The sequence below is a fragment of the Mirounga leonina genome, unplaced genomic scaffold (genome assembly GCF_011800145.1).
Source record: "Mirounga leonina isolate KUSES-001 unplaced genomic scaffold, KU_Mleo_1.0 Mir_82, whole genome shotgun sequence".
Taxonomy (NCBI): domain Eukaryota; kingdom Metazoa; phylum Chordata; class Mammalia; order Carnivora; family Phocidae; genus Mirounga; species Mirounga leonina.
In genome coordinates, this window is record NW_023270825.1 from 3,391,285 (window position 1) to 3,412,415 (window position 21,131).

At 49.8% G+C, this 21,131-nt stretch overlaps 1 protein-coding gene across 8 annotated transcripts in view; it reads right to left on the reverse strand.

Annotated features, from left to right (window-relative positions):
* Positions 1–600: 600 nt before the first annotated feature.
* The window catches only part of PPP2R5C (protein phosphatase 2 regulatory subunit B'gamma), a 118,713-nt gene continuing 98,182 nt past the window's right edge, over positions 601–21,131 (reverse strand). For 2 of the 8 annotated variants that reach the window (XM_034992724.1, XM_034992717.1), the window contains 6 exons: positions 17,423–17,593; positions 16,287–16,414; positions 14,482–14,583; positions 12,973–13,045; positions 9,081–9,197; positions 601–3,518 (listed from right to left, as the gene is read on the reverse strand). In XM_034992724.1, the coding sequence (XP_034848615.1) occupies positions 3,387–3,518; positions 9,081–9,197; positions 12,973–13,045; positions 14,482–14,583; positions 16,287–16,414; positions 17,423–17,593 (723 nt within the window). In that variant the 3' untranslated portion in view covers positions 601–3,386. Of the gene's footprint in view, positions 3,519–5,433; positions 5,983–9,080; positions 9,198–12,972; positions 13,046–14,481; positions 14,584–16,286; positions 16,415–17,422; positions 17,594–21,131 lie in introns of those variants that run through there. The other 6 variants (XM_034992725.1, XM_034992720.1, XM_034992719.1 and 3 more) reach the window with 5 other exon arrangements.

Genomic DNA, 21,131 nt, shown 5'->3' on the forward strand with positions numbered 1-21,131 from the left:
TCCGGAGCGACGTCTCCTGCACTCTTGTCCAGGAGGGCGTCACGAGACCACCGGACAGAGGGGAACGGAGGTGCACAGGTGACCCCCGCCTGCTGGAATGTCGATCCAGCGCGGCCAAGGAGATGGGTGGTTTGTGGCAATGACTGGAGGAGGACATACCTTGATTCTCGGCCTACTCTGTTGACTTTTCGCTCACGGCATCAGTGAGGCTGAGGTTCCCCATGAAGAAGGGGGGAGGGGTCAGCTGAGACCCCGGATTCAGATGCCCACTGATTCTACTCTGTTGGCAAGACATTCATTTCTTTTCAAGAATCATTTCAAGCATCACGATTCGGGCTCAAATAATTCCATTTCTATAATTGTGCTCTGACTCACATTTACCTCCTCAAAGACGAGAGGGGGTGGAGAAAGGCACCTCTACTTTTCTCCCTGAGGGAGGTGAACCACGGGCTCACGGAACGAGCTGGGGAAGCTGGGCGGGGGCCTCCGCTCCCCATCTCCCGGCCGCATCCCTGGCGTGGCTGCCCTCGCCCGAAGGGAAGCCTGCTAACCACCAGGCCCGGCTGGCCCGACACCATGGCTAAATTTAGTTTCATGATGAGCAGTAAAATTCACATGTTCTTTATTTAGTCCATATAATACACCGTTTTTAGAGTTTTTCTTTTAAAATTGGATAAAAGAGCATATTAAATGGCACGTGTATGAAGTTTTCTCTTCATAAACAATGTCAGAACAAAAAGTTTTGAGAATTACAAAATGTTAAAAAATATGTAGGTACTTAACATTTCACTAAAGCGTAAAGTTACAGATATCTTCTAAAGAAAAATAATTGTGCCACTTACCTATTTTTGCTGTTTCTATGAACTTTTTTTATTCTGTACATAGGACATTTTGTACAAAATATGAAGTCTACATTTTTATTACTTATTACCATAAAACAAAGATACAATGTATGTACAATATTAAAAGGAAGCCATACTAAAGCCACACTAAAAAGACACTCGGAATAGTGACATTTCAGATGTACAGATACATTTCAGAAAGAGTGAAGATGGGAACGCAGAACTTTATGAAGAAAAACAGTCACCGGTTTATTTTCAATGTAGTACTTTTGAAATCAGTTTGGTACAGAATAAACAGTGTATCTATATAATAATATATAAGTTGAACAATTAGCACAGGGAATCTGAGTACTAACTAGGAAAACTTTAATAGGCCAAAATATTAAATAATAGTCTTGTCAAAGAAAATTAGTCTCTCTCAAAACTTTTTTTCCACCCCCCTTTTTGGTGAATGTTTGTCTTCAATAAAGAGCGGAAATAAAACTTAGACAAGAAGGTGTTCTTACAGGTTGAGCTTTATACAATCACCCAAATCATGGATATTTTGCTTTTTACCTAGGGCAGAAGAGAGTCTTCCCAGAACCCTCTCTCACACACATACTGAACATCCAAAATCAAGGATATTTGAGAATCTATCAGCTAAAGACGGAAGTTCAAACAATGGTATATCAAAATACATAAGACGCTGCTTTATACAATAAAAAGCACCCTTTTTCCCTCAAAAGGAGAAGGCATCTAAACTTTTTTTTTAAATTATAAATTTCATAATGGTAAAATGGATAGATAACTTGTCAAGTTTCTCAGGAAGTGTTTCTTCTCGCAAAGTGGCCTTTCCCACTTTCAGCTGGGGCAAGCTTTTCAGTTAGTACTTGGCTCCTAACCCAGAACCCCCCCTCCCCCCATGATCTTCCTCCAGGGACACAAGGAAATCAACATCGTGGGTGGGCTAAGTGACACCGGGGGCAGCAGGTACCACAGCCACGCGGGGAACCGGGTCTGCTTCCCACAGTGTTTCCGTGGACACCCAAGACCTCGATTAAAATACAGATCCTGAAAGAAGCCACCTTTTATCTTTTTAGGCATCAAGACGTTTAACAAGAACTTAATATAATCTTATGCCAGAGACAAAAGAAACTGGAGTCACTTGTTTAGAAGAGCAGGACGCATCTCAGACGGCTCTCAAGCGGGGTAAAGAAGTCAAAACACGGGCCACCCTGAGAGAAATACGGAGCAGACCAAGCACTGAGTGTAAAGGTTTTTCTCCTCGTGCTATTCCATTCCTAACAAAAAGCTCGACACATGCAAGGAAGTCCGTGAAATCTAATAGCAGCATTTGAAGACCGAGGGGAACTTAGACGCTGTATTTTCCTCATGAGGTGTTTGTAATGTGTGCTCTGTTCACCTGGACACGGTTCACGGTAAGCCCTCGCGCCGCCGCCGCCCGCTGAGGTCTGGGGACCGCGTCCCGGCAGCGAGGGGACGTCAGGGTGGCGCCCCGCACGCACCGTGGCATTTTTGTTACTTTATGCCCAGAGGCAGCTGCAGCTCGCGTCCGGCCAACATGTGGCCTGACTCAAGATGATCTCGTTCTAACCTTCTATAAAATGTAGAAAATGGATTCTCAGAGATGATAACTTTATCACTTCAAGAGCCTTGTGAAAGGGCAACAATGTTTAGAGAAAATAAAAGTCTGCAAACAAACAGAAAATGGGACACATCATTTGAAAATTCCAATTGCGGTCAAGGTAGACGGAGAAAGCTCTCTTTAAAGTAAGTTTCTCCTACGAGCCTAACTCCCGGGGTCCCTGGTGCTGGACCCCAGGCTCGGAAATATGGCTTTAGCTATACACAAAAGAAGTGACAGCATCGATGTCACTAATCAAAGGAAAGAGACACCATCAGAAAACACAGCGGCTGAGGATTGTCATGTCACTTTTCCCAGTAAGTTACGTTAGAACGAGGACAGCAAAGAACCATCTCAATGAGATAAAAAGAAAGGAAAGAGAGAAAGAGAGGAGGAGAGAAAGAGAGAGAGAGAGAGAGAGAGAGAGAGGGAAGCTACTGGCGTAACAATCACGGAGAAACAATGGAAAAGGTTTGTAAAGTCTTCAAAAATATGTAATAAACTTTTTTTAAAAGTGTTCCTTTGATTTGAAGAACATTGATATTATCATAGAACCACTTATTTTTAAATGATCACGAATTCCGGTTGGGTAGAACATGAAGGTGATGACCAGGGTGCTCTCCTTAGCTCTGATTTTGGGAAGTAGTCTCACGGGGGCTGTGCCGGGGCTGAGCCCACTGGCTGGGGACGCGGCCAGTGGCCCTCGGCACTGCCCACCCATCTGAGAGGCCACCATTGTTTGAACTCCTAATCTCGCACTGAGGCAGACGTGCATTATTGCCTACGGGACGGGGTCGAAGAAAGCTCTGACTCTGAGTGTAACTGATTTGTATGGCACAAAAAGGATGTATTTTCTACAGAATCCAGGAAAGAACAGCATCCCCAGCCCGACGCGGTCCTCCGGGGGGTGGGGGGGGCGGCTAGCGCCCATCCTGGGAGACCAGCTCATCAGCTCGGCAGTGAGCCTCCAAGGCGTTCTTGGTGTGGAGGTCCTGAGGCAGCTCGGACTTGCGGCGCACGACAGGCCGGTCCTTCTTCAGATCTTTCTGTGCCTGGAATTAAAAAGGCAGCGGCGTTGGCTACAAACGAAGCCACCGGAGGAGTGAGCTCACGTCTGCATGCTAAGTCCAAGGGCAGCCGTGAGCGGGGTGCCCAGCATCCACATTCTAAGGCTGCCCGAGGAAGTCGGCGGCGCGCGCACAGGCAAGTGCCCCCAAACGGTCTCGGCCGTTGGCAATGATCTAACAGCTAGTGTGAAGGGCTATGTGCGCCACACTGCAGTCTGGGCTCCTGGAGAGGGTAGTTCTGTACCGAGTACTCGGTACCCCTATTTTTGCGACGTCGCCCGTTTTAGGAAATGTCATCAAGAGCAGAACCCCATTGTGTAAGATGTTACCAAAGGCATCTTTATGGCTATGGCCATTGCAGAAGCCTTTCAGAAAGTGGAAATTTCCTCTGGAGGGATATAAAAAGAATGAATGAAAACCACATTAAAACTGGATTTCAAGTCAAAGAAAGGTCTAAAACTTCTACTGAATTTGAAAAAAAGGTCTTTAAGGTAAGAGACATTAAATGGGTCACTTTGGGGGAACAAACCCGCTAGAACTTAGAAAATCTGTACTTAATTATTTACGTAAAATTTCCTAATATTAAGAATAAGAAACAAAAGGGGCGCCTGGGTGGCTCAGTTGGTTAAGCGACTGCCTTCGGCTCAGGTCATGATCCTGGAGTCCCGGGATCGAGTCTCGCATCGGGCTCCCTGCTCGGCAGGGAGTCTGCTTCTCCCTCTGACCCTCCCCCCTCTCATGCTCTCTCTCTCTGTCTCATTCTCTCTCTCAAATAAATAAATAAAATCTTAAAAAAAAAAAAAAAGAATAAGAAACAAAAAACTCCCTTTTCCACACCATTCTCTTCCTGAAGTTTAGGACCAGTGTGGTTTTACTTAAAAATTTTTCAAAAAATGAACCTTAGTTTTGCATGACGATTTAGAGAATTGTGTCTGAAAGAAAGCGGGGTGCGGGGGTGCTCATATGGGGAGTTTACACCAAAGGCACCCATTTCCATAAATAACAGTTAAATGAGTCACTCAGTTTTGAGGTAGGGTCACTGCATTAATGCCAGGATTTCTGAAACAGAACGAGCCACCGAGATCATCTAAACACAACATATACACCAGGAGACTGCCAACTCGTTCTAAACTTCAGCCAGAACCAAACCTTTCTGCTTGGCGTCTCCATTAAAAAGAAGACAGACTTTAAAGAGAACATAATGACTTTCGTGGTGGTGAACAAATGTCTTGTCAGAGAAAATTCGTTTTAAGTCAATCATCTGACAACAAAAAGGACAAAACCCCAGCCACCTCTCATAGTTTCTGGATATCTAACCTCAGCATAAAGTATACATTTCCTGGCTTTTAAAAATGATTCCAGAACCCGCAGAAGTCAGACATGAAAAGTTCACATTTTTGCAGAGCTAATATTTCTTAGGGTTCTTGGCAAATTTATCTGTGGAAACGGCAGTAACATCAAGGTCTAGAAAGAAAGAGCCTTGTGTGACATTTTAGGAATATTTCTAGAAATGTGATGTGAATCTTAAACATTCATTTATGGGAAAGGCGGGAGTTTGGCTTTTCCCCCCTGAAAATTAGTGTAAGGCGGCTTTGGGAGAACCACCCCCGTCAGGGGGACTGTGAAGGGCACGGTGCCGAGGCGTGTTTGCTTTCGGCCCACAAGGAACTCAAGGGGGAAAATTCTACCCTGAAAACAAAGCAAAGCGAAGCCAAACAAAACCAAGACTTTCACAGACTCGGAATATTTCATCCTTGCTGAAACAGGCATTCCAAAGAGAAGAAGCATTTTAGCAGAAAAAGGCCACAGTTGAAACCGTGGACCTGGAACCAGGGAGAGAACACACTTGACCCCGGGAGCATCTGGAAGGACAGAGAGTGTGCTGGACACGTCTGGACCCTCCTGTGTAGGCATCTTAGATTGGTGTGTAAAGCAGGGCTTAAGTTTCACGAACCACAAGAGGAGAAAGATCAGAAACAGAGCAGGTGGGGAAAGATGGGAGGGCGTGCAGACAGTCACCCCGAACGGAAAGCCTGGGTGGAGGGGGCGTGCGGGCAACGGTGGACGCGCGAGCAGGGGGAGCATGAGGCACGGCCTCTGTCTGCCGCGTGTCGGCAGATCTAAGAGGCTTAAGTTTACACAGTAAGTGGGAGCAGAACACGAGGGCTTGGGCGAACATAATCGTGCACGTTTTCACCAAGCAGTTGAGGACACAGCTAACCAAAGTGTCTAGAGGGACCAGATTTGTCTTCACCATCACCAGCTGGAATGGCAGGGAGGAAAGGGAAAATACTTCATGTACACGGCATTAATTTGTCAAGTCTTGTCCTAAGCATATGAGCCTTAAACACACTCTACGTATGGAGTAAGGAGTACCTTCACTTCACACCTCTCCGTCTCTCTACACCTTCCTTATCTGCATGGCTGACACTGCTTTTCTCCCGACCGACTGTTAAAAATGAGAATTGTAAACATTTTAAATGTCTCTGGTATAAATGTCTTTCACATGAAATTTACTTTTCTTTGGATGTTCTATGTAGGGTTAGACACGTTTCTCCCCCCCTCAAAAAAAATGCAAATTATGGTTCTGACAGGTCAATACATAATTTCTCCACAGAATTCCAACTGCATCCCACTTCCTTCCCTCCTCCGGTGCACAACGTTGCCATTTACCGCTCACACGCGTCCCGTCCTGGCCAACGTTCAAGTCATTTTAAAGAAATGTGGAATTATTTCGGAAAAATAAAATTAGCCAAAGATAAAAAAAAATTAAAAGGGCACCGAAAACATTCAGACTTTAATTTTTAGCTGTAACTTCTTATGTAATTTGGTCTCCAAATTGTGCACATGAAGTTCTCCTGCATCTAGGTATTTTTCTCTTTGCTTTAACAACAGTGTTTTTGAGAATTTCAGGAATATAGGACTCCAACATTTTTCAAATTCAGGAGAGTCTATTATATCAAATATTATACCAAAACGACTGCACTATAAATATCTTCACCTAGTTGGGTTGAAATGGGGGGGGTGGTGTACAAGTGATCCATAGAAATCTGTAACAAGTCCTAAAATTGGGTAGTATTAGTCTTCTAGTTTTATTCTTTTTCGAAGTTGTTTGGCTATTCTGGGTCCTTTGTACTGCCATGTGAATTTTAGAATCCATATGTCATTAAAAAAAAAAGTATGCTGGGATTCTGAGATTGCATTAACTTGGGGAGAATTGGTATTTTAACGCCAAGTCTTCGACCCAGGAGCGTGATCATAGAGATCTAAGAGGTAAGAGCGGGGGAATAATTATGCAGAAAACTTAAGCTACTCTTTTTGCAAGAGTCATGCAAACAAACAGGCTACAGGAGTTCTGCAGGAAATGCCCGTCTGCCTCCTGTTACTCAGAACCAAGTGAGTGGATGAGTAGAGACTGCTTCACGTTATAGCGAAGGACATATGCCCCGCGCTAAGGCAGGGGATAGATAAACCAGGGGGGCGTTTTCTAGGGACCGGCTATCACATAAATACTCGGGCCGACTTTCAGAGGCAATTTTCCACTCAAGATGAGAATGCTATTTTGGTTTGCCTTCTTGATCAAATACTTGAGTCCTCGTAGAGTCACCCTAAGTCATAAATAGGACCATAATTTATGTGTTCATTACATTTTGGACATAGGTTATTCTTTTCCTAGCATTCATTATGACCTGCACTGGACCCAAGGATGGACCCAACCCCCCCCAAACCTCCAAACCCCAAATATTTAACCCGTACGAACTGGCTTGTAAACCATCGGTTTCCTATCCATCGCTGAAGGGTCTACGTGACTTAAAAACTGATGTGGTCACAGGTTCCTGGGCAGGCTTTCTGGTATGAGGGGAGCTGATTTGATATCCTGTGTCTGCAAGGCCTGGGCGAGCTCTCATGTCTTTAGTGCGCTTGAGGCCGTAAAGTCAAAATGGCAGTTTAAAAAAAAAAAGACCTCAAATTCCTGTCTCAGTTAAAAAAAATGAAGTAGGGAAATTAACACCCCCCCCCCCCCGCCAGGACAGGGAGAAATAGAAGGATTTTTGGGTGTTTTATTAAATCTGTTCACTGCTAACAATTATGGAATCCAAGTGAACTAAGTAAAAATAAGTTACTGACATTCACTAGGAGCGTATGGAGTCTCTTCACTGTATTTTTGGTATTTTCAAGTTTTGATCTGACGCTAAGGCTGGGAGCTGGCCGGGCAAGAAGGGGCACGAACGTGGCCAATGCAGCCGCCCTCTTCGGGCAGCTCTGTGAAAAAGGAGTCTGGACCAGCGCCGTCCAATTGAAAAATAACGTGTTCCAAGCATGGGACTCCAAATGCCCTAGTAGCCAAATTAAGAGTAGAAAGCACTAAGTGAAATTAATTTTAACAGCATTTTTAAATTTAACCCAATATATCCAAAATGCTATCATTTCAGCATACAATCAATAGTAAAAAGTTACGAATGAGATGGTTTTGCATTCGCTTCTTCCTGCTGAGCCTGGGGATTCCCGTGCTTTAGACAAGGTCAGCACAGCAGAGCTCAGCGAAGGTGGCCGCACTGAGTGCTCAGCAGCCCCGTGGGGCTTGTGGCCGCAAGTCGGGCCAGTGCAGTCTGGGTGGTGGAGGCCCCAAGCCTGTCTGATCAGGTGGGGAATGAAATTCACTTGAATTAAAACCTCTGCTTAAGCGAGTTCCAAATGACATGAGCATCGGTAAACCGCCTGCACCCAGCGCACAGCAGGGTCTAGCCCCTGACCTTTCGCACTTCAGCATCTCAGCGCTGGGTGTCGTTAGGAGTTCTCAAGCAGGCCGCAGGGGCTTAAGGTGTCAAGTCAGAAAGGCCCCTGCCCGCCCCCCCTCCCCTAATCCGGTCAAGACTGCGCCAGTTTCCGTGGACCGGAGAGAGGCAGGCACGCTCGGAGAAACACGGCCCGCGAAAGGCTCCTCAACGCACAGGCAGGACATCTCCCTCTTTAAAGCCTAATTGTATATATTCCCAATTTAGTAATGACAGTCTGTCTCTGAATCAGCGGGGATCTGAATATGTATCTCCACCACCATGGGGACAAACACCTGAGCACAGGTGTTAACCTGACAAAGGCCCCAGCCTTCGGGGGTCCCCAGCTCCGGACCCTTCCTGCAAGCCAGTGTGGTTCTGCTGTCGGGGAGGAAGACTGGGCCCCAGGGACTGCCGTGGGTGGCGGACAGGGGACTCTCCGCGCCAGAGCACGAGTGGGAGACGCCACTTTCCACTCTGCGAAGCGTTTGGGTTTTTTGTTCAGGTTAATAACATTCAGGGGACAGTCAGGAGCTAAGATTGTTACTGTTAATATACATGAAGAAAACACTTAAATCTCAGATTTAAAATGATTTCTAGTAGTTTGCTCACTGAGATGCATGGACAAAGAACCTCCCACGAGCTTAGCCAAACTTAGTTTTTAGCTTGAGCTTGCACAGAAGGCACTGATGGAGATCACATCTAAAATTCTATGCATTTCTTAGGCAAATCTACCAGGGGCGCGGCCCGGCTTAGCTCTGTGCACTTTTACCTGGCGAGCCTCTTCGTTCACAGCCTTTCTCAGCATCTGCACATCTTCGAGTAAAGGCCCATCTGTGTCCATTGCAACTGGAATGGTCATGGTGCTCGCTTGCCTATACACTGCATACTGCAATGCAAAGTGCGGAATCACTCTCTGCTGGCGCTCAGGTTCTGGGCTGCCAGGGGCACATCTTCCCACCGGCGCCCTCCCCAGGGCCCTCTCCTGAATGAAGCCCGTTGGGTGGCAATTAAACCAGCCTATACCTGCAGCGCCTCAGAAACCAGAATACTTCCACTCTTCTAGGCCCTTCTAGGCCCAGTGGCACCAGGTGGGAGTGTGACGTAGGCTCCAGCATCCCCTCCAAGGCCTCCCTGGTCCCTGGGGCCCGAGGGACGGTGGGCGGCACCCCGCCTGGCAGCCTTGGCACCTGAGTCCACGTGCTCACCTGGACTGCTTCACGCTCACAGCCTCCCCTCGCCTCCCAGGCTGCGCACACCTGCCGACCTCACTCCTTCGCCCCTCGCTCTAATTCGCTGAAACACCGTTATCAATCCCACCCCTTTGTCCACACCCTCGGCGTCTCGGCCCTCTAGCAAACTCTGCGACCTGGTTCAGTCCAACAGCTCGGCTGCAAGCTGCAAGCCCGTGGCCGTGGAGCCTCGGCCCGGCCCGCTCCCTCCTTCACGCCGCTGGGCGCCCAGGTGCCCCAGGGCCCTCTGCCCGCCACACACTCTGAGAGCCCCTTCCAGGACACCAGACGAATCGCTGCCGGAAAGAACTTTCCGGAATGCAAGTCTGACTGGGCCACTTTGCCCTTTAGGACACTAACACCTGCACCCATTCTGGGGGATGAAAATCCACACTCGTTGCTCTCCAGCTGCGTCCCAAGTGCGGACCACACCCAGCCCCTCCTCCATGGCTAACAGTCCACCTGTGCTCAACAACTCGGTTTCCTTCCTCTGCTCTCTCTGCCTCGAGGACCTTCCCCGGGTTCAGACCGGGTAGCTGAGACTTCCCCTCCAAGGGGCTCAGCCCTCTTGCGGGGGACACCTCGACTGCGGCCATCCCGCAGCGTGGCTTTCTGAATCCCGGGTGTGCTACAATCTCACCATCTGAAACGAATTCTCTTTGCCTCCGTCTGGCTCCGCTCATGGATCCCTAAGCTCCTCGGAGCTGTATCCTGTTCTCATCTTTGTATCTCGGGAAAGTTCCACGATTCGGGACACTGGTGCCCATCTGCCAAGTGAAGTGGCTGCCTGCTCCGCCCCGCGCCCCCAGGGCTCTCAGAAGCACAAGTAACCGCACGACTCATCAGGCCTGTGCCGAGCGTAGCGTGGGGCTCACAGTGCTCACCGGGGCTCAGGGCAAAGGGAAGAATGGACAAGGATGCTACACAACGGTCCAGCGAAGTGCGTACCACACAGCAGGCGGCGGCAGGAGCGGCTTCTCACTAAGAATAAAAGCCTCTGTCGAGGCTGGAGTCCACAGCAGGGTAAAGGAGCACACATGTCGCCCAGAGAAGCCCACCTCCAAAGGAAAGCGGCCAGCTGGGCCCCGTGCCTCCCCTGAGCCCAGGGTTCAGAGAGGGGCCTGTCTCCATTTCACACAATTCCGACCAAGGTCAGGGAGAAGTAAGCAGCAAAATGTCCCCTGGCCTCTTTGGTGGACTAGGAAAACACATTTATGTTAGAAATCCTCACTATTCCACGACTTAAACAAATTAAACCCTGCGTGACCTTCAAAACTCCAACGGAGCCACCACAACTGTTAGGACAAACACGACTGAAAATTCTGGAGGCGCCGCCGACTCCCCAAGCCCAGCGCAATGGACGGCGCACGTCTGGGCTGAGCAGGGGCCTCGGGGAGACTTCCAGATACAGGCCAGGGGGCAGGTCTGAGACGGAGAGCCACGCTCCAAAGACCCCACTGTTTTCATGACAGAGACAGAAACAGGCTGTACTGTCCACACAGTTATTTACTTTCTGGCGTCGTCGTTATAAATGGCAAGCAGTGACTGGAACTTAGAAAAGATGCCCTCTCTCTCAGGTGAAAACCAAGTCCCGAGGCCTTGCTTTTCAGCCCTGAGACATTATTAGCCCATGAAGTATTTTCCTTTGGGAGACACTGCGCCGGGGACTGCGCATGCAGACGGGACTCAGGGGGGTTGACTCACACACGGTTCGCAGGGAGACGGTCAGCCCAGCGCCCAGTGAGCGCAGGCAGAGCCCGGGTGCGTTTGCTGTCGCCCGCCTGGGGCACCGCAGAGAGCAGCCCAGAGGAGTAAAAACGTCGTGTAGGAAAACTCAGGAGCAGCTCAGAAAAAGGGAAATGAGAACAGTGTCTATTTCGGAAGGGACACCTGTTACCGCAAAGCAGGGAAACCAGGCCACGCTTGTTACACAACCAACCAGCTCCTTCCCGTTTGTGACAGGAAAGCTTTGTGCGGGTTTTCACGAGACTGTTTCCATATTCTTGGCAAAACGGATACAAGCAGGCTCTCTGAGTTGTGTGTATTTCCCGTGACTTTGCGTGCGCGTGGGGCAGGGTCTCTGCCGGCCCTTTGCCCTCGGCCGTCAGGCGGGGCCCCTCTGCCCCCACCTGCCCCAGATTTCTGCTGTTCCTGTGTCTTAAAAACAAATGGCAGTATTTCCACCTCACATTCTGTTCCTTACAGCAGGTCCCGGGAGCTGTCTACCTCACGGGGTCACGGTCACCTTACAACGGCGTTTCTGTGAAGAGCACAGAACAGACGCTGTAAGGGGGACGCTGCCGGGTCGTTCCACGCAGGGACCGAGACCTCACTTAAGAGAGTCATTCCATTTACTGAAGGTTTACGTTTCCTGAATGTGGTTTTATCCAGGGGAATACAATCAATATGTTACACAGATCAAACATATACGTCTAAACCTTGTGTTTAGCGTCACTTTTTAGGAAATGTCAGACTGAAAAACCGGCACAATGAACTTAGTGAACGATTTATGCACACCTCTCACCCAAGAAAACAGACTGCTTGTAATCCAGTTCACCTGAACGAACCCCCTTTAGGATTTTAAGGGTAGCTGTGTGGTTCTCATAAAGTACCGTGTTGTCTTTCCTGGGAGGCTGAGGACAGCTGGGACGGTGCCTGTGGTGAAGATGCGCCCCACGGATTCTCAGGCCCCGAACCAGGAGGAGCACCTGCCAGGACAGCACTCCAGTCCGTCGGGACCAGCGGACAGAACACCAAAGACCACCCAGCTCAGAACCCCCGGATGCCGGTCGCCCCGGGAGCCGGCCCCACGGTGGGCGCTGTGCAGGACGCCGCTTCACCTGCAGGTGGCTCCGGGAGACACGGCACGTGCGCCCGCGTGCCAGAGCGCACTGGAGCCTTCTAGCTAGGACGGGAGGAAGGGTCAGTGGCCCACATGACAGAAGTCAGGCAATTTTTAACAATTAAAGGCTCAGCCTACAGGACCCTGGCTTTAGGAAAAAGGATACCCAACTTCGTACTTGATCTATTTCAAATCTCACTGTTTTTCTTTTCGAATGATTTTGATAATTAAAAAGAAAGGGACGTATCGTTTGAGCGACAGCATCTGTGACATTTGCGGGGAGAAAGCAAACTGCAATCTTGGCCCCCAAATAGAGGCTGTGCCCTGGTTTTCTTTTTACCACAGTCTATTGGTAAGATTTAGATCTTATTGAAAAAGCGGAGGGAAAAAAAAAAGGTCAATTCTGTGGTAAAAACTTTGTGGGGCAAAAATCAGTTGTACAAAAGTCGAGATGTACTTTTATTGCAGACATTTCCATATACAAGGTTAGTGAGAGTGCCCCCCGCCCATCCCGTGAGGAAGCCACATTTCTAGCTCATAAAAACATTCAAGTAACACCCTAGACGTTTTCATGTTACTCTTTTTAGTACCTGGGGGTTTGCTTTGGCTAGATTTTCTATTTTAACCCACGCTTCTTCTCGTTCTTTCATTTTTAGCTTCTCTCTGAAAAATAGTAAAATGTCATTGGTATTAGAGACATGGATCACACGCAAGGGAAGGCGAGAGGTAAAACTGACATGACCAGCAACAGTCACCTACTCTCCTCTGTCACTTCTGGTCTTACTCTGCAAGCTTCAGAGTGGTGAGCACAACGGGATGTGACACGGAAAACGAAATAAGAAAAACAAGCCAGACTTAAAGGAAAAGATTTAACAAATATGCTACAATAAGAACATGCTGAAGACTGTAGGTTCCTAGGAGCACTTATACGAATATCTCAGGTCTGCATCCTTCCTGCTTTAGCTGCTTCTTCGCAGAACCTGGATAGCTCTGAAGACAAGCTTATGGAGCCGTGAAAGGTGAGACCATCCCATGGCATGCGGGAACTGAAGTTAAGGGCCGACATCCCAACAAGGATGGCTTTAAAAAGGAAGTCTTCAGACCTGGTTCTCATCAGATCCCACTGCCAGTGAGTCAGGCGACCTTCTGTAAATCCCTTCACCGGGACCCAACTTTTTTTTTAAATCCGGAGAATGTGTTACATGATCCTTAAGATCCTTTTCAGAAAGCTAAGATATTCGCCATGTGAAAAGCGGAAGGCACGGGTGAACCCTGTGCTCAGCTCTGAGGGAGCCCGGGCCAGAGACTGGGAGCCCGGGAGGCTCCACGCGCACGTGACCCTGGGCCCCTTCCCCGCCCTGCGGACCACACCTCGTACACAGTGTGTCTCCCTCACATGGATGTCCCTGTCTTTCCTTTCCACACCACCCGTGAGGGCAGGGATTTTTGTTATATTCACTGCTGTGCTGTCAGAACCTGCAACAAGGCCTGACGTATGGGTCAATGCGTACGTGCTGTTTAAAGTATGCGCAGGACGGCTGGTTACGTATATCCCACGATTCAAGTTACACTCAAAGTTTCTCTCTCTCAGCCAGCTTCAAGTGACAAGCAAACAAGAAAATCTGCCCAGAGCCCGGACTTGACGCCGACATCCTCCTCCGAGCCTGAGAGCAGGGCCCTGATTTTGTGAAGGACACTGGCTAAGCTCCTGGGAAGGCCCGCATTAAATGGGCTAAAGCTATGTTGAGATGAAGATGCTTGCCCCTTCAAGTAAACCTCATGGGACAGAATTCAAATTCCTGCCTTATAAACCCGAGAAGTTCCTATACCTTCAACCTCTCGCTGTTCCTTGGGAAGTTAAATTCTTGACTGCACGCCGTTTTGCAGAAGTGATTAAACTAGCAGCATAATGGAAAGAACAGCGATGTTCTCTGAAAACAAGTTAATGTCACAAACATTGTCATTTGTTTTCCGAGTATGACAGAACTGATTTTGCTTTAAAGTGAAGAATGTTTTAGGACACACCCATGCAAGAGGTTTATTCAGGACTGAGGATGACAAAATCCTTGGAAGAGTAGCTTTTGAGAAGGGCAACTTACTTCAGTTTCTCTGCTTTAAACTGCTGGGTGCAGTCATCAAACAGTTTCTGGTTCATCTCCATGAAGAGCTTCAGCGCGTTGTAGATCAAGCCGTGTATTGTCCTGTAAGTAGACCTTGGTGTTCAAGTTCTGAACCCTCCATCTTTCTGTCCACCCCCCTGCCCTCCTCAGCCACAGCCCCTGCCCCCTAGCCCTCCAGCTACTTGGCGGCCCTACGTCTCACGCCCCTGGGCTTTCCAACCAAAGCCCGGTACTCTGGATGCATCTGCGTCCACACAGCCTGCGGAGTGCACCCGACTGGCCCTCGCTGAGCACCCCGGCCCTGAGGCCCCTTGCTTTCTGTCCCGGCTGACAGCAGCCAAAAGCCACCTTCCGTGGAAATGGAATAAAAAGCATCGACCCTTGAAGAAATAGAATTCAGACAAACAGCAATGTGTAGGGGACAATAATGGAAACATTTTTACTTCCTATAAACGTCAGTTTCCTTTTCATCTTCTTATTTAAGGGCAGGAAAGTTTTTAATAATGCCAAAACGGAGCCTTGGAAGGCAGAAAATAAAATCACCACGGAATGGCTTAATGAAACTCCGCTTCCCGGCTCTGACATCCACGAGAGGGGGGAGGCACAGCTGCTCCACGGCCCAGTGGAGCCTGAAGAGGACGTCAGTCCCACCTGCCTTCAGGCGACAGCCCACACGGGACCCCCGGCGAGACGGGTGGCAGGATCGCGCCGCGGAGCCCGGGCAGCCGCAGAAAAACTCCGCTCTCGCCCCAAAACTGCTCTCATGGCTGCCAGGACTACTGCTGTTTTTGCTGATGTAGATTCACAGCGACTTCTTAACTCACTTCATGACAGAACCCAACTCGTATTGGGAAACACTGGAGTAACACTTCTCTCTGCAACGGGGAGCGGTCACGGCTGTTCTTGCCTCGTACTAAATGACACACGGGACGGTGGCTGAGCTCCGAGGCCTTTGTTACCACCTGCTACGCATAATAAAAAATGAATGTGGCCAAGAAAAGGCTGTTGACAGCCGATACACTGATGAGGTCCGCTGGGCGGTGCCGGGAGCGCCCCAGTGACCCCCCCAGCCGCGCGCCAATGGCGAACGCTCGCCAGATGCCTGTCAGGGGCCAGGGACTTCCTGTACCTTGACTGCACCTGCATTCACCTTCTCAACAAGGTGAAGGTCGCTGCAAAGTGCTTGTGTATGTTAATGTTAACTGTCTTGGTCGAGGGTGCAGGGCCCCCGAGAACGGGGTGGGCACCATGCTCCTGCAGGGACTGAGCTCCGCGAGCTTTGCAGCGACCTTCAGCCCGTCTGGAGGGGATCTGAGATGAGGCCTGGAAGACGCTGCTGCTGATGCGGCCAGGCATAGTGGGCGCCAACCAAGGCGCCTCCACACTGGCCTGAAACGGGGCTGAGGGGCAGATGAAAGGCCACAGATACAACCCACACTTCATCCCAATTGTAAGCCCACAAAGAAATCAACGTTCCTTTTTAAACTGATATTTTGGACTTGGATTTCAATCCTAATTGAAGTTTCACTGAGATACAGGAAATTTCAAATGCCCCAGTGGACAGCCAGATCTTTCTTTCCTTTTTTTTTTTTTAATTTTTTAAAAATTTTATTTATTTGACAGAGGGAGCACAAGCAGGGGGAGCAGCAGAGGGAGAGGGAGAAGCGGGCTTTCCGCTGAGCAGGGAGCCCGACGCGGGGCTCGATCCCAGGACCCCGGGACCATGACCTGAGCCGAAGGCAGACGCTTAACCGACTGAGCCCCTCGGGCACCCCCTTTCTTACTTGTTCCAGTGGGTCTTGGAGTTGCGGTACAAGGAAGGAAACATGATGGGTAGGATCTTTGCTGCATTGTCACTGATCAGGCTCATGATGTACTCATTGTTCCAGTAATACAGCGCTCGCTCCGCCACCTGGAAGAGAGAGGGCACAGTGTTGTGACCGAGACAACAAATACTCACGCAGCAGGACCCTCCCCACGACTGCCTGTGGAGGTGAATTATACTGGGTCAGCCAATCATCTCCACAGACCCAGCACACTCGAAACCGTCATCCTGAAGAACCCTCGACAAAAGGGCAGATGGTTTCTTGCCCATCAAAAATACACTCATGTCTCCACTCATTCAAGAAATATTTAGGCTGCGCCCTGGGCTCCATGCAGAGGACACAGGCCAAACGTGCTCCTTCCGCCCACCCCCTCCGTCGTGGGTCCAGGAGGTGCCGAGGTGTCAGAGTGGACGAGGCGAGGCAGAACTCCTGCCCTCGTGGAGCTTACGTTCTAGCGGGGGAGACCAATGATAGGAGAATTAATTCCCCAGAAGTGAAAGGCCACGTGGCAGACAGCAGCACAGAAGGGGGCCAGGAGAGGGGTCACCTTGCTCGGGGTGAGCTCACGGTACACGCCAGCACGTCCAAGGGAGGCAGATGGGCTGAACCAGGGTCCTGGGGACGACCCCCGAACGAGGCTGAATGAGAAGCCCAGGAGAGGAGAGCGGCATGTGACTGAGGCCCCCCTCACACAGGATTTGGGTGGGGGGGACAAAAGTCGGAATGTGTATGTATCAGAAACAAGTGCTTGTGGACGGGGAGTTTCAGGGCTGAACAGTTTGTCTACAAGTGTCCGTCCCTCAGTTGCGGAAAGCGAGGTTTTATGCATCTGGGGCACACCGAACAAAAAGACAAAGAAGGCTTTACAGGGGAGCCGTTTTAATCACTCTTAGTGAGAAACAGGTGTTCAGTGATGCGCTCGAGATACTCAACTGTTTTATAGAATTAGCCTCTTAGCATCTTATTCTGAAGTACGACTAAACTGCCCATCTCCCTTCAAACCACACGACAAGCAGAGCGTGACAGTGACACACTGAAGCCGGTCACCTCCGACGTGGACGCCAAATGGGGCCGTTCTCTCTCCGCCCTCGTACCTGGAAGTGTGGGCTGGACACACATTTGGCCAGCTGCCGGAAGAGCGGCTCCATGATCTTCACAAATTCCGATGGTTCGATCACATCTAAGATCTCTTCTAATTCATTTAAGAACATGACTTCTTTTGGACTGTGAGTCTTTGGCCAGTATTTGAGAAGCGCCATCACCACCTGCCAGAGAAAAAACACAAAGCGTGATGCCCGTCTGTGGTTCGTTGACGTGTCCCCCAAGCAAAGCAACGGAATCAGGGGGTGCTTCCTTCCTTGTAGAAGGAAGAGCCACACCGTATATCAGCACTGGGGCTTTTTAGAATCACAGAAACTGATCTAATTTTATATACTTAAGAATCACCACTTTAACGTGACCCACTCCCTCTGATTAACCACCACTGCAGTCAGTCCCTTTAGAAAAAAAAGAATATAAAAAATAAGCAGTTAGGAGGGTTGAGAGAGAAAAAGAACAATGGAGAAACATGGGGCGTATGAATTCGCATGTTCGTTTCCGTGCAGGAGTGGTCCGCTCTGAGGCTGCCAGTCACACATGTGCACAATCCGTTTCTATCTCAAACTAACCGTTCATATATATTTCTACACAAACGTGCATACTGTGTGCGTACACATGGTGTTTTCGATTGTGCTAAAATAAATCAGAAGAGGGAGACGTGAAATAAGCGGATATGGTTGTTAGCTCACGCCGAGCGGGGCTGCAGAGGGACCTGGGGTCGGGCCCTGCTGCCCTCTGTGCACATGACCTGTGACCCTGGGCTGGTAACTGCCTCGGAGGCTGTGAGGACCTTGCCTCTGAGGGGTGCTGGCCCGTGGGACCCTGCCAGAGAGCATCTGGGCTGCCCGCCCCCGCAAGGCATGTTCGGCCAGTCGGCAGCGCCTTCCTCATTCCTGGGGACTGGACGTTACCTTCCTTGCCCAAGTCAGACAGGTGGAAAGAGTTTCTGTGGGACAACCTTTCTTTATCTCACCCCTATAGTTTCCAAATTTCCTACCACAACCACACCAGTAAAGATAGTCCCCGCAGAGTATCAGATTCAGCTCGGTGAGGGTTAGTAACATTTCTAGAGTTTAGCTGTCTTCATTCTAAAAGAGTACCAGGGCCCACAACATCTGCACGCAAGCCCACGTGCACGCTTGCACACGCAGGGCCGAGGCCCATCACGGCCATTTCGGGAACCACTGTCCCAGCCCCTAGCCATCACGGCAAATGCCAGCTCTTCTGGGCTGGCGGGGGGCCTCCACCGGCCAGCCCTCCACAGCCCTGCAGACGGCGCCCAACTGCCCGGCAGGCCAGGTGACACCCTGACCGTGGTTAAAAACACCGTGGGCCTTTGAACAACATCCATTCCGAACAAACAACTCTGCTCAATGCTTTCAGCCTTCAGGCTCCGGGATGATCTTTCATGATATTATGCTTTATAAAACTCCAACATTTATAAAAAAGATCGTGCTCCTAGCTTTGGAGTCTGACGTAAAACTTTACAACACGATTGTCTCTAAAAGGATTTCCTTAAAAAATCTAGCATTTAATGATTTTTGTCCTACTTTTCGATCAAAACCACTGAACAGACATTTAGTGAGCACCTACTACTCCCCAGGGTGGGGACCACTGTTAAGAATACAGCAGATGCCAATCACTTCACAAACCCACTCTTCCTTGCCATTTTGTCAGCGGTACTTTATTAGGAAAAATACATCAGCATGTGAGATACAAAACACACCTGGTTTAGCTATTCAATGTCTCTGCAAGAGGTTTTTTTTTCTGGAATCGGAGCCCCAGGCTGGACCAAGTTATCACACTATCTGGAGCGAGCTATGGTCAATACCGTGGGTTCAGAGCGCGGCAGCTTTTTGCAAATGAGGGGGCTGCCCGGTAAAGCTGATCTAGGCAGAAGTGTCTGTGCTGCTGGCATGGGTCACATGCTGAGCTCCCCTTCGGAGACTCGATGGGCTGTCGCTCTCTGGACAGGGCTGGGGGGCACAGGCAAGCCCCTCCCCACACACCAGGGAAAAAGAGGGTTCCCACCGGGCCCGGTAGTAAAAGTCGATTATCCTAAAGAAACAGGTGGGCGACAACACGATTTTACTTCCCATCCACAATCTGGTGAGCTCCTATTCTTCGTACAATAGTGTACGTGTTCAAGAAAGTTTCTGAGCACTGTACACGGTTTACAAGTAAAAATATTAATTGCAGACCTTGAACAGGAGTGACGCCGGTCTTTTAAACGGATCGTACTGTAAACACTCCCGACCTTGGCCACGCTGACTTCAGGAGAGCCTTGGGCCCAGGACCCTGAGACCCTTGCGGCTGCCGTGTCCTTCTTAGTACTGCCGAGTGGACGCACACCTTCCCAAGCCTTTACCCCATTCACCTTGTTGTCGACAGCTTTCAATGCTGAAATAGTATGGGAATTTCTTTTTTTTTTTTTTTAAGATTTTATTTATTTATTTGAGAGAGAGAAAGAGCACAAGAGGGGGGAGCGGGAGAGGGAGAAGCAGACCCCCTGCCGAGCAGGGAGCCCGATGCGGGACTCGATCCCGGGACTCCAGGATCATGACCTGAGCCGAAGGCAGTCGCTTAACCAACTGAGCCACCCAGGTGCCCTAGTATGGGAATTTCAAAGAAAGGAGTTCACCGAGGTGAGGGTCTGCACGTTTTTGAAGTGCAGAAAACAAAATCTGCTCTCTGTGGTCCAGAGAGCACTAGTATGTTGTCTGTGCTGCGGGAGATTAGGGAACGAAGCGGACCTGGGTGGCAATCCTGGGGCCTGGGTGTGTGGGGGCCTGAAGCTTCTCTGTGCCAACTCTGAGCTTCTGATCTACGATGGAGGGACCCAGCGGAAGCCAGTGGCCGCCCCTCCCCTTCCGTCATACGACCGCAGCCAAGGGCTCCCGCAAACCACTGTCAGCTTTCACGCCAGTCTCAGGGGAAGGAGAGAACAGAGGTGCGCTGGGGCAGGATTAGGACTCGGGCTGTGACAGACCTGGCTGGGGACCGGGGCACTATGGCGGGGGCCTGGCCCACGGTGAACGCAGGGCAATGATTCGTGGATTCTTTAGCCCCTGGAGAGTGTGAGAAATACAGAGAAAAGTCATAAAAGAAAAGTGCATGCTTTTTCTCTCCTTCCATGTTTCTCTTTCCCTTCTTATTTTTGAGGTAGAAAAAGCAAGGTGGGTGTCAGAACTTGTTCCCATACTATGTCTTTAGTAACGGTCGCCACCCGTTAGTGGGGAGCCACCCCTCAACAGAGACGGAGGGACTGAGGACGTGGCATCACTGGAGAAAAGGCTTGACCACTGGGGCCACCTCACGTGTCCTTCCTCCCAGAGACACGTCTTCGGTTTAGTCAGGGGGATAAAAAGAACCCTACCCTGATCGGGAGTCAACACTCAGGGTTTGATACTGAAGTCTGGTAAGTTTGGTGCCTTTCCTTGGGGGCTTCCAGAATCTCAGACGGAGCTGAGGCAGAGGCATGCAGGGGCCGTGGGGACGCGGTCAAGGGCTTTTCCTGAGTTGGTGGGTGACTCTGGGTGTCCACGCATGGGCCAGAAGCTCTGAAGAAGACAGAGATCAGGAGCCGGTGTAGCCAAGAAACAGAACACTAAGGATTTCCCACGTATTTCCACTGTAACACTCATGACCTCACGGGACCGCTGTGGAGGAGGCCACGGGGACAGAGAAGATGCTGGAACGACGACA